The following is a 14,127-nucleotide window of genomic DNA, read 5'->3' as shown; positions in this document are numbered from 1 at the left end:
ATATAGGCCCCGTAAGTGAAGGTATGTGTGAATATATATACATTAAAAATCTTCTTTTAAAAAACCCAATAAGCTAGACCTTAGATGTTTAGCATGAAACATCTTCTAATGGGTGTCAACCAAGTTTGTTCAAATAAAAGCCCTGGGGTTTAAACTGGCCCCGCTCCGGGCCTATATACAGGTGAGCGACTTTGGGCCATCATGGCCCGCTTCTTTATTTATTTATTTAATTATTCCAGGGGCGTAGCCAGCATTTTTCAACTTGTAGGCCCTTGAAAGGGGTTCCAAGGGGCAGTTGCCCCTTGGTAAGGGGGTCTGGGGAGCGAAGCCCCCCAGAAGCCAGAAACAGGTTGAGATTAAAAGGAGCAAAATGTATGTTCCAAAGAAGATCTATTTCCAAGGACAATTATCAAAACAATACTTCTAAAATATGAATTTGATAGTATTCAAACTTTACCGAGCATGGTAATTAAATCATGCATAAGCCATTAATGGTAGAATGCTACGTCAGCGCGCACCTGTAAAATGCTCTCAATCGGGCTTTTTTGTGTAAATATCCCGTCGAGTCGAAGATAAAATATGTTTTTATTCCAAGAAATCGTTAGAAAATAATAAGAATGTAGCGTTTTTATTTAAAGTAATTGATATAAGTGCCTAGTTACTGCCTAGTTTAGACCTGAAAACGGATAAAGTTTTTTTTTCTAAATGCTCCCACTCGGACTCCTAAACAAAATTTTGTCTTCGAGTCGACGAGATAACAATTCGATTGGTAGTATTTTGTAGGTGCGGGATGACGTAGTATCCTACCATTGGTCATCGGTGCATCTTAGATAAGGTCCATTTTTCTGCATTTAACAGAAGCAAACTTGTTGATTACAACATCAACGTCAACATCAATTTCTCTGTGGATATGAAGAATGCCGAGATCGGACAATCTGTCACCCGTCATCGTGCTTCTCATGTAAGATTTGATACGGCGCATAGAACTGAATGAGCGTTCACAGGACGCAGACGTAGCCGGCATTGTTAGCAATACTGACAACGCTTTGTGAATACCAGGATATGCGGCCTTAGGAGTGCTGTCAAGTAGAGACAGAAGAGTTGATGGCCTTGGTCTGCCGTCATCTTGACTCCACCGCGCCCTCCAGCGTCGAATTTCACCCTGAAACACTTCTTTCGATATATTCATATCCTGGCTGTAGCTTGTGAATATAGAATCTACATGTCCATCATTCAGGTTCCTGATCTTTGAGGGCATGAGCATTTGTGCACAAAAACGATCATGATTGCTCATCACCCGGGTACTAATTTCCTCGGCAAGATGGTCAACGAAAACGTTGAATAAAGATACTCGCCAGTATTCCTTTGGATCCCCAATCTGATAATTGGCTCTATGGCGCTGTCTGGCGGCTTGACGCGGTACACTTGCATCAATCTGTACAAACACAAACAATAATTGTGAAAATAATTTGATTGTACTATTTTCGATGTATGTGGTAACTGCGTTCGTATACATGTACCATATAAAATATCCCCTTAACGTTAAAATAAATTGTGTTTTTTATCATAGTGATGTTCGTAATACACGTGCTGCTTCTGTCAAAGGTCAACTAGTTAACTTATACTATTATAAGTTATACGGCTTAGTAAGCACTATATTTATTACTAATTGGCCATAAAACAAATGCACTGTTATATGGAGGGATTTGATCGGTCTTAAAAACTTGAAGATCTCATTTTAATAGGCATTTATTATAATAGTGGTTGAATCGTTTTACCATTTTTATAAACCATTAAACAATAAACAAGGATTTTCTAATATTTTACCTGAAATTCAGCAGCTATGTCCACGGCTGTCTGGTAAATTGCATCAAACACCGCATCGTCCTGTCGTTCTGCACGTAGAATGTCTACCACAACACCGGCTTCACGTACAGCCTCTAACAAATCCATACTCACCTGTAAGGAAAAATGAATAATCCTACGCATGACAATTGTGATATTCACTTGACGATCTTGGAAATGTATGAGATCTAATAAGTCAGAATTAAAGGATATTGATTGAGTGTATGAGTACTACTGAATTTATTGAACGTGCTCAATAAGATAATATTTTGCAAGCCTCTAAACGAACTTACAAGAATTTAATATTCTAATTATCACAAACAAAACACAAAACAAAACAAAAAAGACTCAGTGTTTAAAGTGAAAAACAACCATTTGCACGGCAATATGATTCCATTATCATGATTATGGAGTCGCAAAAGCGATAATTCATTTATCTATTTATCTTTTCATTCATTCATTCCTATATTTATTTATTTTTTTTATTTATTCATTCGTTTATTTATTTATTATTTAATTAATAATTTGTTTATTCATTCATTCATACATTCGTTTTGTATTTACTTATCTATTTACCTATTTATATATTTATTCATTCATTCATTTTTGTTTTTATTTCATTTATTCATTCATTCATTCATTGAGTTGAAATAGCTTTGGGTAGACTAATAAGAAAGTAAGAGGGCAATTAATAAATTAGAAAAGTTGAAAACCGTAATTAATAACTCAGACCGATATCACAAAATATTAAATGCAGCATTTAAACTGATTTCAGGCTGTCAACCAGGTCTTATCATAAATAAAGGAGGAATATAGGAATATTTTAGCAGGAAATATAGGAGTTTTTGGACCATTTTGAGGCAAAAAAATAGGAGTTTTCAACTTAAGTAATTGTTTAACTTACCAATGCTTATATAAATGTAAATTATTCTTACTTTTACACATGCTGTTTCTACAATAAAATGTCTACCGTATAAGTGAAGGAAACCATTAGCAGGCTGTCCAGCACCTTCCGACATAAAATTAGGGCGAATTTTACGGTAATATTTCAGAAATTTTAAGGCTAAAATTAGGAATTTTAGGGTACATAATAGAAATTTTAGGGCTAAAATTTGCAATTTTATGACTAAATAAACTAAGGTCCATAAAGACCATGATGTGGGCTAACCTTTGCATATTTGACACAAAAGTAACTCACAAATAATGCTCTAGTTTAGTAATAGAGCAAAGGTGCTACCAGTGTGGACTCACTGGTCAACTGCCTCCCCTGCGGAAATGGTCATAGTCAAATCATGTTCAAACCATATTTTTTAAAATGGCTGAACATGTCAAAAAGAACATGTTCTACCTATGTTTTGGGAATGTTATAACCACAAGTGTCTAAAAGGAATTCTTATACAGTGAAATTCTTGCACAATGCAGCTTTTGAATCATAATTATGGACGAATGAAATTTTTTGTAAAAGTAGGTAAAGAGTAAAAAGGTATTTGCCTTAGTACAGTCATTTGAATAAATGAGAAGCATCTATAATTAACACAAAGAATTGCACATCAAAATAGTTCATCACACAGACCATTCAATTGCAGTTTATCTAGATCACATAATTGCAAAATGTGTGTACATTGTAATTGGAAATGAGCTTTATATTACTGAACTGCCAAATTATTTTGAGTGTGATTAATTATATGAGTCTGCCTTTCCTAAATTGCACCATATGAATGAAAGAACAATCTTGAACTGAATGAAATTGATAACTTTGTGGCAAAATAAGCAATTTCTCCTACAAAGATACGAAAAGAATAAATAAGTATGAGGGAAAGAATTAATTTTTCAAAGTCTATGTTAACCCATTCAGTACTTTACAATGTTGTTTTGATATTATGCAGATTTAAATAAAAGAGTTGTATAAATAGTTGTCAAAAATTAATGTACTATTTGTTTACTCACAAGTCCACTTATTCTGGAATATTTTGACACTGTTTTGCCAACTCCAGATATCTTAAATTTTATGTTTGTTCATTTTATGAAGCTGTAACGTAACACAATCTTAATTAAAAACATGTATAAATAGTTGTCAAAAATTAATGTACAATTTGTTTACTCACATGTTTTTAATTAAGATTGTGTTACAACAGCTTCATATTTTTTTTTGATCATTTTCAAATATGATATGATACAAATGGACCACTTCAGAAATTTGAATAAAATGAACAACATAAAATTTAAGATATCTTGAGTTTGCAAAACAGTGTCAAAATATTCCAGAAAAAGTGGACTCTTATGGTTATGATTCAAGTTTCAGGACAATGATATGGTAGTGTTTTTGCTGTTAACTGTCAACATGATTATCAACAACTGCTTTGATTATGAAATAGCAATGTTACTGACATAGTCAAAGTAACTTTTAGTTGAAACGAAACCATTTCAATGTCATCAATTTTGAGTTGGCAAATCATGGCCAAATCATTTTTGACAATGTTCAAATATAGTCGACTTTGAGTTATGTTTTCAGGGTTACAAGTTATAAGTATGTTTAGTACAAAAGATAAAAATAATTAGGAATTTCAGTGAAAAAATAGGGCAGTTTTAGGAATTCCCTTCGAATTTTTCACTTCTTTAGGAATGTTAGGGATGCTGGACAGCCTGCATTAGCTTTAAACCACAGCATCAGTAGAAAGTTACAGCAATGCATGACCATCATCTGAATGGTCACCTGAAATAAAGTTGACATACTGATGCACTGCTTTTCATGGTGACCATGCAGATGGCTATGTGGAGCACAGCAGCCTTGAGCATAGTAATGTGATGCTGATGCAGGCATACACATTCTCTTACCTGTAAAATACAAAAGGCCAAAAGCAGTACCAAAAGTTAAATCTCTTTGAATTCCTCGGCAATATATTTTTAAAAAAATATAGGAAAAATATTCAAAATATAGGAGAATATAGGAAAAATAGGTGTTTTTTTTAAAAATATAGGATTCCGACCCAAAATATAGGAGTTTTATAGGAATATAGGAATTGGTTGACAGCCTGTGATTTATATGGTGGCGGATTTCTGCCATTTCGTATTTTCACCACTCGACCCCGCCAAACGAAAAGTCGACAATTAACAAGGTAGAAGGACGCGGGCGCGGAGCGAAAACTCGTCAATAACCGGGGGCTAAGGGCGAAAATTTGATGTATAAAACGTAGCCCCGCCGTGGTGCGGATCGTGTTTTTCAAAATAAAATGTAGGGGCACATAGCGCAAACACGCTTATTAACGGGAGTGCGAGGAGAAGTTAAATAAATACAACGTCGACCCAAGTCCTCGACCACGCCGTTGATATATTTACTTAACCTCGCCCCCGCAATCCCTCCAAGCGTAAAGTCGAGCAAAAACAAGTTAAAATAGAAGGGCGCGGGCGAAGTTTAATTAATAATTCAAGCACACAAATAAGCATGTTTTCGCTCCTCTCCCTTGCCATTTTAACTTGTTAATTCTCGTATTTTCATTTGATGGGGTCGCTGGTCGAAAAAGCTACAATCAGCCAACATGGATTTACAATAAAACAAGTTTGTTTTTATCATTTTGTTTGCTTGTTGTCTTTTTTCTCCTTAATAACATTTCTAATAAACACATCAAAAAATGAAACTTTATATTATTTACAAAGTTGGCATGTGAAAAAGTAGACCGATAGGTAAAATGTTTTGGAATTGAAAAATGTCTTGACAGTGAAATGTCTTGAATTATCTATGAAATGATACCTCAATGTCATGTTTAAAGCTGCACGCCTCCACATGAGCCAACAAATTTCAAGAAAATCAATATTGAGAAAAATGTAAAAAGTTTAAAGAAAGTACGTAAAACAGTCAGGATCCAAGTGATATTTCACATGTTATTTGTCGTTTAAAACTGATTTTGCAGTGTTTTATCACCATATTTCTACTGCATTACTAACGCAGTAAGGGCTGTTTTTGCATATGTGGACCACTTTTTCTGTTATAATCTTGGATTGGTAGTGCCAATTGAAATATGTAAATTGTTTGATTTGTTCATCTCACAATATTATACTTTTAAATACATTTCCAAAATTTTGAATAAAATTAACATGAATCTGTGAGGTGCTTTAAAGGTCAAGTCCAAAATTTTCGCATCTCTGGTAACTGTAAAAAAACCGTTACACATACCAAGGCAAATCAGTATTCCTCATTTGAAAACTGTTTAATCACCCTCATGATATGCGGCCTGCCTTTTAAATATGTCTTTTGACGTATTATCTGTGATATGCAGGTTAAATTATCTCTGATCTTATTCCTAAAATCAGTTCATGTTATGTGCTGAATTCTGCTTAAACGCCGGTGCTTGTGGGCATGGACGCTAGTTTTCACTTGACAGTACCGTCCATGAATAGGCTCAATCAAACCGAGCCTGCCACTTTTCAACTTTTCCATGATGAATTCTTATTTTCTATATTTTATCACCACATAACCGTTGTTTGTATCGTGTGGAGACTTTAAAAAGGCCCCCCGTACATTCAATCAGACATGTTATAATTATTTCTGATCCTTAAAGATCGTTCATCACGACAATTTTGCTGTGCTTGTAGTATTTTTTTTTCGGCTTTTTTCTTTTGGGACGGTTTCAGTATTCCTCACTTGAATACTGTTGAATCACCTTAAAAACATGTGGCCTGCTTTTAAAATTTATCATTTGAAGTATTATCTGTGATATGCAGGCTTCTTAACCCCTTATCTCCTTTCAAAATTCCATTTTATTTAGCTCCGCCCATTTTTTTTCTCGTTTAGGGCACACATACTGGGGACCATATGCCGCTTTTCGTTGAATAGCACTTACTTGTCAAATTGAATGTTCTATGACAACTGCCATATGAACACATCTGCGGATATTTCAAAATTCAAAATTGTACCAGGTCCAGTTAAATGTTGAATTGTCCTTAAGCCGGTGCTAGGGGGTGGACGGTTGTTTGCACTTCACAATACCGTCCATGAGCAGGCTCAATTAAACTGAGTCTGCATTTTTTTTTTTTGCATTGTCGTTGATTATTTCCTTTGATGTTCCTCTTACTGCTACAAATCTTCTTAGACACAGAATAAACGGATTAGCGGTCATATCTTGTACAATTTCCAAATGTATACAACGAATAACTAGACAACTGAAAATGCAAATCCAAACCTTTTTAATTTCATCATTTATATAAAGCGGTCCGAGATAATCTAAGCCTACAGAAGAAAATGGAGTAGTTTCTGTGACACGTTCTCTCGGCAAGGGAGCCATAGATGGCAATTTATAAGGACCACCTTCAACTCGTCTACAGACACAGCACGATTTTAACACCGGACGAATTGTTGCTCTTCCTCTTGGAATTCAAAATCTTTGTCTTGTCTCACTTTAAGTCTGCGACACACCGCTGTGTAATATTTTATTATGCATCCTTTCAATCAAAATAATTGTGAACTTGTCTTTTCTTGGAAGTAATATTGGTCTTCTAGCAGCTTCGCAAAGATTGGCGTGTTGTAGACGTCCGCAACATCTTATCATTTCTGATTCATCAACAAACAAATCCAACTGTTTTACCAAATTATTGGGTCTTTCATCTCGTATAGATTGAAAAACATCAGCAAAATGGTTTCTTTGAATCTGTTTTAACCATAACTGTTCCGCTTCGTTGATTTCGTCAATGGAAAGAGTATGACTTTTATTTGAGCGACTTCTCGCATTTCCAATAAATCGATTGCACCACGCTGTTGATATAGATGAAAACTTGTTAACATCTATTTCAAACGGCGTTTTTTCTTCTTTGTTGATTTAAAAACACTATAAAAAACACTTTGTTTCCAGAATTTTTCAGTTAAAAGACAGCCTTTCTTTAAATAATCAGATTAAGATATTTTTGCCTGTTCTTTCGGCTTATCACTAATTTCTACATCGAAAAGTGTTTGAATATCTTCCCTCTGGCACTCATTTTCCCTTTCATTGAATTCATAATCTTCTTCAGAAATATAACATTGTGACTTTTCTTGTAAAAAATTCTGGAAAAAAGTGATCCCTCGAAAGCATTAATCACAACAAAATTACAAGATAATTGCAGACTCGGTTTGATTGAGTCTGTACATGAGGGATAATGAATAAGTGCAACATCCCTCACGCACCCTAGCACCGGCTTGAGCGGTACTCAATTTTCAACCTGTAAGCCTGTCATGATCTTTGTAGCATTACTGATAGAGTATCATCCTTTACATTCCACCATTGGCCCAACACTTTAACAGCATAACCATTTGATCTATCTTCTTCCTGAATTGTCATGCGAAGCTCCTCACTGTTAGTCATCCACTCGCGTAGGTTCATATTCATTTCACCGAAAATTGATTTCGCTCATTTATACAATTCAACTGTACTCCTTTTGTCACATTGTCCATGTAAATATCTTCTTTTAACTGATTTGCCAATTTTGAATTGTATTTGTCCAAATGACTTTTAATAGTAGCTCCAAGTAAAAATTGACTGGAAATAATTCAAAAGGGAACCCGACAAAACCTATATTCTTGTATGCAATTTTCATTAACCATAGGCTTTTCACAATCCTTTAACCATATAAAGCGGGTAACATCCCTTTCAGGTTTCTATAACTCCACTTACCGCCTCCGTGGTCGAGGGGTTAGAGTCGATGACTTCTAATCCAGTTACCTCTCTGGCGTGGGTTCGATCCCCTGGAGATGCTTTGGTAGTTTAGCGCGGAGGAAGGTAGTCTAGTACTGGTGTAACTCTTCAGGAACGATGGTTAGGAAACTACCCGCCTATATGACTGAAATACTGTTGGATAAAGGCGTAAAATGAAACAAACAAACAAACAAACTATAACTCCACTTGGAAAAATGCCTTTTTCATATCCGCTACAATGCCAATATTGTGTAATCTGAATCTCATGATTCTGCCGCACAGGTTATGTAACAGCACAGGGCCTCTATATAAGTATTCGTTGAGACTTTTATAGTCTTTTCGTGTTTTTACAGATGCGTCGTATACAATTCTTATTTTTTGCAGTGCTTTTCTCTGGAGTAATCACTTCGTGGTGAGGAATATAGTGTTTTATTCCATCACTAACATCTTTTTCCGTCTTTTCTATTATCCCTTTTCAGGCTGATCTTTAATGATGTCATCATATCGTTTCATTATCTCTGGTTGTTTCTCTAGTCTACTTACACCTACCTTTTGCCATACCACGATTTTCTGGTTAATTTGGGAACTCTTCTCGCCAAGGCCATGCTACTTGGTATCTACCATTACTAAACTGAAGTGTCTCCCTAAAACGTTCCATTGTGGTTTCATCTTCAGATTGATCGATTCTATCTGTGATACCTATACTCTCAATACTCCAAAAGTCTTCCAAGTTTGGTTTTGTGGGAAGAAATCTATCAACACATGTAAGCAAGTTTGTTTCAGTGGCTTTTTTCTCCATATGTAAGGATCAACATACTTGCTTAAGGTGTTTTAACAGCTTCATCATTTGATTTATTCTACCAGACAATATCCATCCAAGCTTTGATGATAACAAGTAAAATCCTGGTTGTATTTCGATTTTTCCGGTTGAATTCTATCCAAATAATAATCGTTTCCTTTAAAAAGTTCTGACGTAACAGCTTCATTCTTGTTTGGAATTATATCCGCCAGCATCAAGTTTTGTGCAATTTTTTAAACCTCCTGGGTTAATTGAGCTTTACTTGTTTACGCGTTATTGTTCCAGTCAATGTTGGTACAATATTTGCCACAAAAGTCATATAAGTGCCATTATTCAATTTTACTTTTATCTTAGTACTTGTAGTCTTTATAACCTTTTCTTTTTGACTACCAAATGTCACAAACTGAATATGTTGCTCCTTATCAACCTTAAGTCTAAGTCGATGCGCCAAATCTTCAGTTATGTAAGTCCTTTGGGAGCCTGAATCTAGAATTTAGCTGACTTCATCAGATGCTCCACTTTCAGGATTCTCAATACTACATCTCGCAGTTTGCATCACAACTGGTACATTACAAGACAGGAGTCCTATTTCACCAGACATATTTTCAGCTTCATTGTTTTCAAGGCTCCTTACTTCTTTTGAAAGATAAACACTCTCTTTAGGTGTTTCCCTTCTGAATTTCCTCCCTCGTAAGCTCCTATGGTGTGTGTTGAATTCACATAATATACGCAGCTTTTCGACGTTTTACACTGACTTGAGATGTGTCCTTCTTTGAGACATCTATAGCAGCTCCCTTTAATTCGTCTTTTTCTTTTGTTTCATTAATCCAGTGTTTCTGGTCTCAGTATCTACATTTCAATATGTTTGAATTCTTTTACTTTTCACTAGTGACTAAAACACTCGATGAAGAAACGTCTTGCTTTTCAGGTATGTTTAACCGTCTCGAACCATTTGTCAAATTCGAATTATATATAGCAGGATCTTTGCTCCAATGCTTTGGTTTCAAAATATCTGCGTTTTCAGCTTTTTCTTTTGCCACGATGTATTGACGAAGTAAGTCACGTAAGTTACTCACTGACCACTTTTTTAGCTCCTTTCATTATCTCAATTTGAAGAAGGACGTCATTTGGTAATTTTCTTCTTATCATTGATACAAAGATGTCTTGGTTTGTATCATGGCTCAAAACTTCAAGACATCGAAGGTGTTTCTCGACCTTATCAATGAATTGTCTTAAATTCTCCACTGAATTTCTTGCAGGATTCATATCCATCTATGCTTTGTAGTGTGAATATATTGTCTCCTGTCTATTTCGGATTCTTTCATGCAATAACTCAATAGCGACTGAAAAATTCGTATTTGATAAGGTAAGACCTATTATTGCATTTCTAGCACCTCCCGTAAGCTTGCCCTTCAAATAATTGAATTTATCAACATCTGAGAGATTATCATTTTTATGCACAGAATTTTCAAAAGAATCCAAGAATTCAATCCAGTATAACTTGTATCCATTGAAAGATAGTATGTCAATCTTAGGTAATTTTACCGTGTCTTTCTTTTCTCGTTTGCTTTCCTCCTCTTTTGGGTACCTCTACGTGGTGAGGAGGAGTAACATATGTCCGTTATGGAGGTGCGCTGCTGTGCGCCTGTATGACGGACATATGGCCAACACCCAGACTGCCTGTTTGCCGTGGGCAGCGTCCCCGTAACCTAGAAAAGAGGGTCCTGGTAGTTGAGGGATACCCAGGGATCTCCAGTAATCCCAACACACTGCTTTGGCCTCTGATTTAGGGTAGACGGGTGGCCAATTGAGCCCGGCTTTTTCGTCAATCGGCTGGTCATGCCTTGCCCTTGGATATATATTTCTAAATCAATTGCAGATTTCATTGAACTTACACGGTCTCGAAATAAATAACAATTCAAAGCACATATTTTGATTCCTACTTGTGATTCTAGTATACCTTTCAATTCCTACTAAAACTGTAATTATGGGTGCCGTTATATTTACAACAATCTTTCACATTTGCATTTATAAATACATTATAACATATCCAAGAAGGCGGTGGCTAATGGGCTAATTGTGTAAATTGTAATTATTTACAATCTATACGAGTATATCTCTCTGGTAGCCTTGTTGTGCGGAGACTGGATATCCGTCTCCATCGCACATTCCCCATGTTGGAGTCCGAGGTGGCTAGGGAACCCGGGAGACGAATTTTTCATATATTTATCATGGATTCCCAAACCAAAAAACGAAAATCGCAAGAAGATTCAATTTGTAACGATTCAGTTGATGGAAGTTTTCCCCGTTTTCTGATAATTAAATCAAACAGCACAAAATCACTAACTGAACTTAGCCCTTTCATTATAGAAAAACAACTTTCAGCTTTAATTGGTACGCCTAAATCTGTCAAGAAAACTCCGCAATGGTGGACTCTTGATAGAGGTAGAGCGAAAGCAACAAGCAGAAAATATTTTGAAATGCACAACCTTCTTCAATATCGATTCAACTGCCACGCCTCACCAGTCTCTGAACTCCAGCAAGGGCGTTATCAAATGTGCTGACCTTGCTGGAATGGCAGAGATTGATATTGCTGAAGAGTTAAAATCGCAGCAGGTTTCAAAATATCAAGCGCATTTATTCTACAAGAGATGGTAATAAAGTGCCAACGAATAGCCTTATAGTTACATTCTCTACACCCATTCTTCCATCATCGATTCGAGTAGGTTACCTTAAAGTTCGCGTTGTGGTTTACATTCCAAACCCAATGCAATGTTACAAATGCTTCAAATTTGGTCATCATGAATCAAATTGTGCAAGGCAGACTATTTGCCGCAGATGCAGTTCAAACCATGACAAAAATGAGACTTGTAACGTCCCTGTCAAATGTGCCAACTGTGGAGGAGAGCATTACGCCACCTTCCGGTCATGCCCCTGTGGTAAAGGAAAAAGAAATTCTACGTCAGAAGTATACGCAAAATATTTCCTTTCAAGATGCACGAAAGCTTGTTGAATCACAAGGACCAAAACAACTGTCGTATTCAGCTGCAGTTACAAAGTTTGTTAAGATGGTTGACTCTGCAGTACAGGTCAACTTATGTCAATGCCCCCCAATTAAGTTACCATTACCTTCAAAGCATACAGCTTCACAAAGTAAGCAGTCCACCTCTGTGCAGACTCAGTCACCATTAAAGTCTTCTCCAAAGAAGCAAACCGCAAGCATTCAAATAGCATCTTCTGAGAAAGTTATTCAAAAACAATCGCCTAAAGAGCGAATTGTCATCACAGATCGGTTGAAAAAAGCAATGCGGAACCCGATCAACACAGAAAATCGGTTCGATCCACTTCACGATACCCAATTGATGGAGGATGAGGATCTATACCTCTCCCCTCCTCCAACTCCGAATAGCAGAAGTCCAATAAAGTTTCCTAAATGATATAAATTTTCTTTAAAATGGATAATAGAAATCATTCTATCCTACAATGGAATTGCCGTGGTCTAAAGTCAAATTATAATGATCTACTTCTACTTTTATCAAAATTATCTCCAAATGTGTTATGTCTTCAGGAGACCATGTTTTCACCTAAAGATAATATCTCTATAAAAGGTTATACACTATATAACTATATATGCACTAGTAACGCCAGAACATCAGGTGGTACAAGCATTGCTATCGCAAATTGGGTTCCACAAAAAGAACTAAAACTTAATACAAGATTACAAGCCACAGCTGTGCAGGTGACCTTACATCGACCTCTAACAATTTGTTCTCTATACCTTTCTCCAAATATAACGGTAACAAGTGATGAGCTTGAGAGTATTGTTCGACAATTACCATCACTTTTCCTTCTTTTAGGCGACTTTAATGCTCATAATCCTATGTGGGGCAGTACATCTACAAATAACAAGGGTAATATAACTGAAAAATTGATAGATAACTTTCAGCTTTGTTTATTAAACAATCGGTCACGCTACATATTACATCCAGCAACAGGTACGTTTTCTTGCATCGACCTCTCGATTGTCCACTCTAACTATATTCTTGGACTTCGATTGGAAAGTGTTAGATGACCAGTACGGCAGTGATCATTTTCCATTGTTACTTACATCAAATGACTCTATACCAGATGAAAGACGTCATTTTTTTAAATTTAAGAAAGCAGATTGGGAAACATTTTCTAGGCTCTGTTCCATTGATCTAACAAAAAATGAATTTAATTTCACTTCGCTGATATAGCTGAAACGTTTTCTTCAGCATTACATACTATTGCCTGCAAAGTTGTTCCATTAACAAAAAAATAATAGTAACAAAATCAAAAAGCCATGGTTTAACGATGAATGTAAAAAAGCTGTTCGCATACGTAAAGCTTCACTAAAAAAGTTTGAACATCGCCCTACAACAGAAAATCTTGAAAATTATAGAATATTTAGAGCTAAAGCTAGAAGATCAATTCGTTTGTCTAAACGCAAATCCTGGCAATCATATGTTTCAAATATTAATTCAAATACTCCTATTAAGAAAGTCTGGGATGCAGTACGAAAAATAAGTGGTAAGTGTAAAAAGAGTCCAATTGTTCACTTAAAAACTGGTGATGGCCAATATGCCAAAACAGAAACGGATATTGCAGAAACTTTGGCTAAAACATTTGAAAAGAACTCTTCTTCAAAAAATTATTCAAATGAATTTCAACAACACAAATGTAAAGCTGAGAAAGAACATATTAATTTTACTTCAAGAAATGACGAAGACTATAATTCCCTTTTCTCTATTGACGACTTAATTTATTCAATTTAAACTTCAAAAGACAGTGCTGCAGGCC

The 14,127-nt window shown here is 35.8% G+C and overlaps 2 protein-coding genes across 2 annotated transcripts in view; one reads left to right on the top strand and one right to left on the bottom strand.

Annotated features, from left to right (window-relative positions):
• Nucleotides 1-14,127, top strand: part of LOC132714523 (uncharacterized) — a 37,172-nt gene that overhangs the window by 16,738 nt on the left and 6,307 nt on the right. The window lies entirely within an intron of this gene.
• LOC132714520 (uncharacterized) lies at nt 222-2,220 on the bottom strand. The gene is made up of 2 exons (XM_060697415.1): nt 1,828-2,220; nt 222-1,435 (listed from the first exon to the last, which is right to left on the bottom strand). Exons 1-2 carry the CDS (start codon nt 1,987-1,989, stop codon nt 827-829), a joined length of 771 nt encoding a protein of 256 aa, XP_060553398.1. The 5' UTR covers nt 1,990-2,220; the 3' UTR covers nt 222-826.

Source organism: Ruditapes philippinarum, unplaced genomic scaffold (genome assembly GCF_026571515.1).
Source record: "Ruditapes philippinarum isolate M1 unplaced genomic scaffold, ASM2657151v2 ctg654_1_1_1_1, whole genome shotgun sequence".
Lineage (NCBI taxonomy): Eukaryota > Metazoa > Mollusca > Bivalvia > Venerida > Veneridae > Ruditapes > Ruditapes philippinarum.
This window is presented reverse-complemented; position numbering and strand designations above follow the sequence as displayed.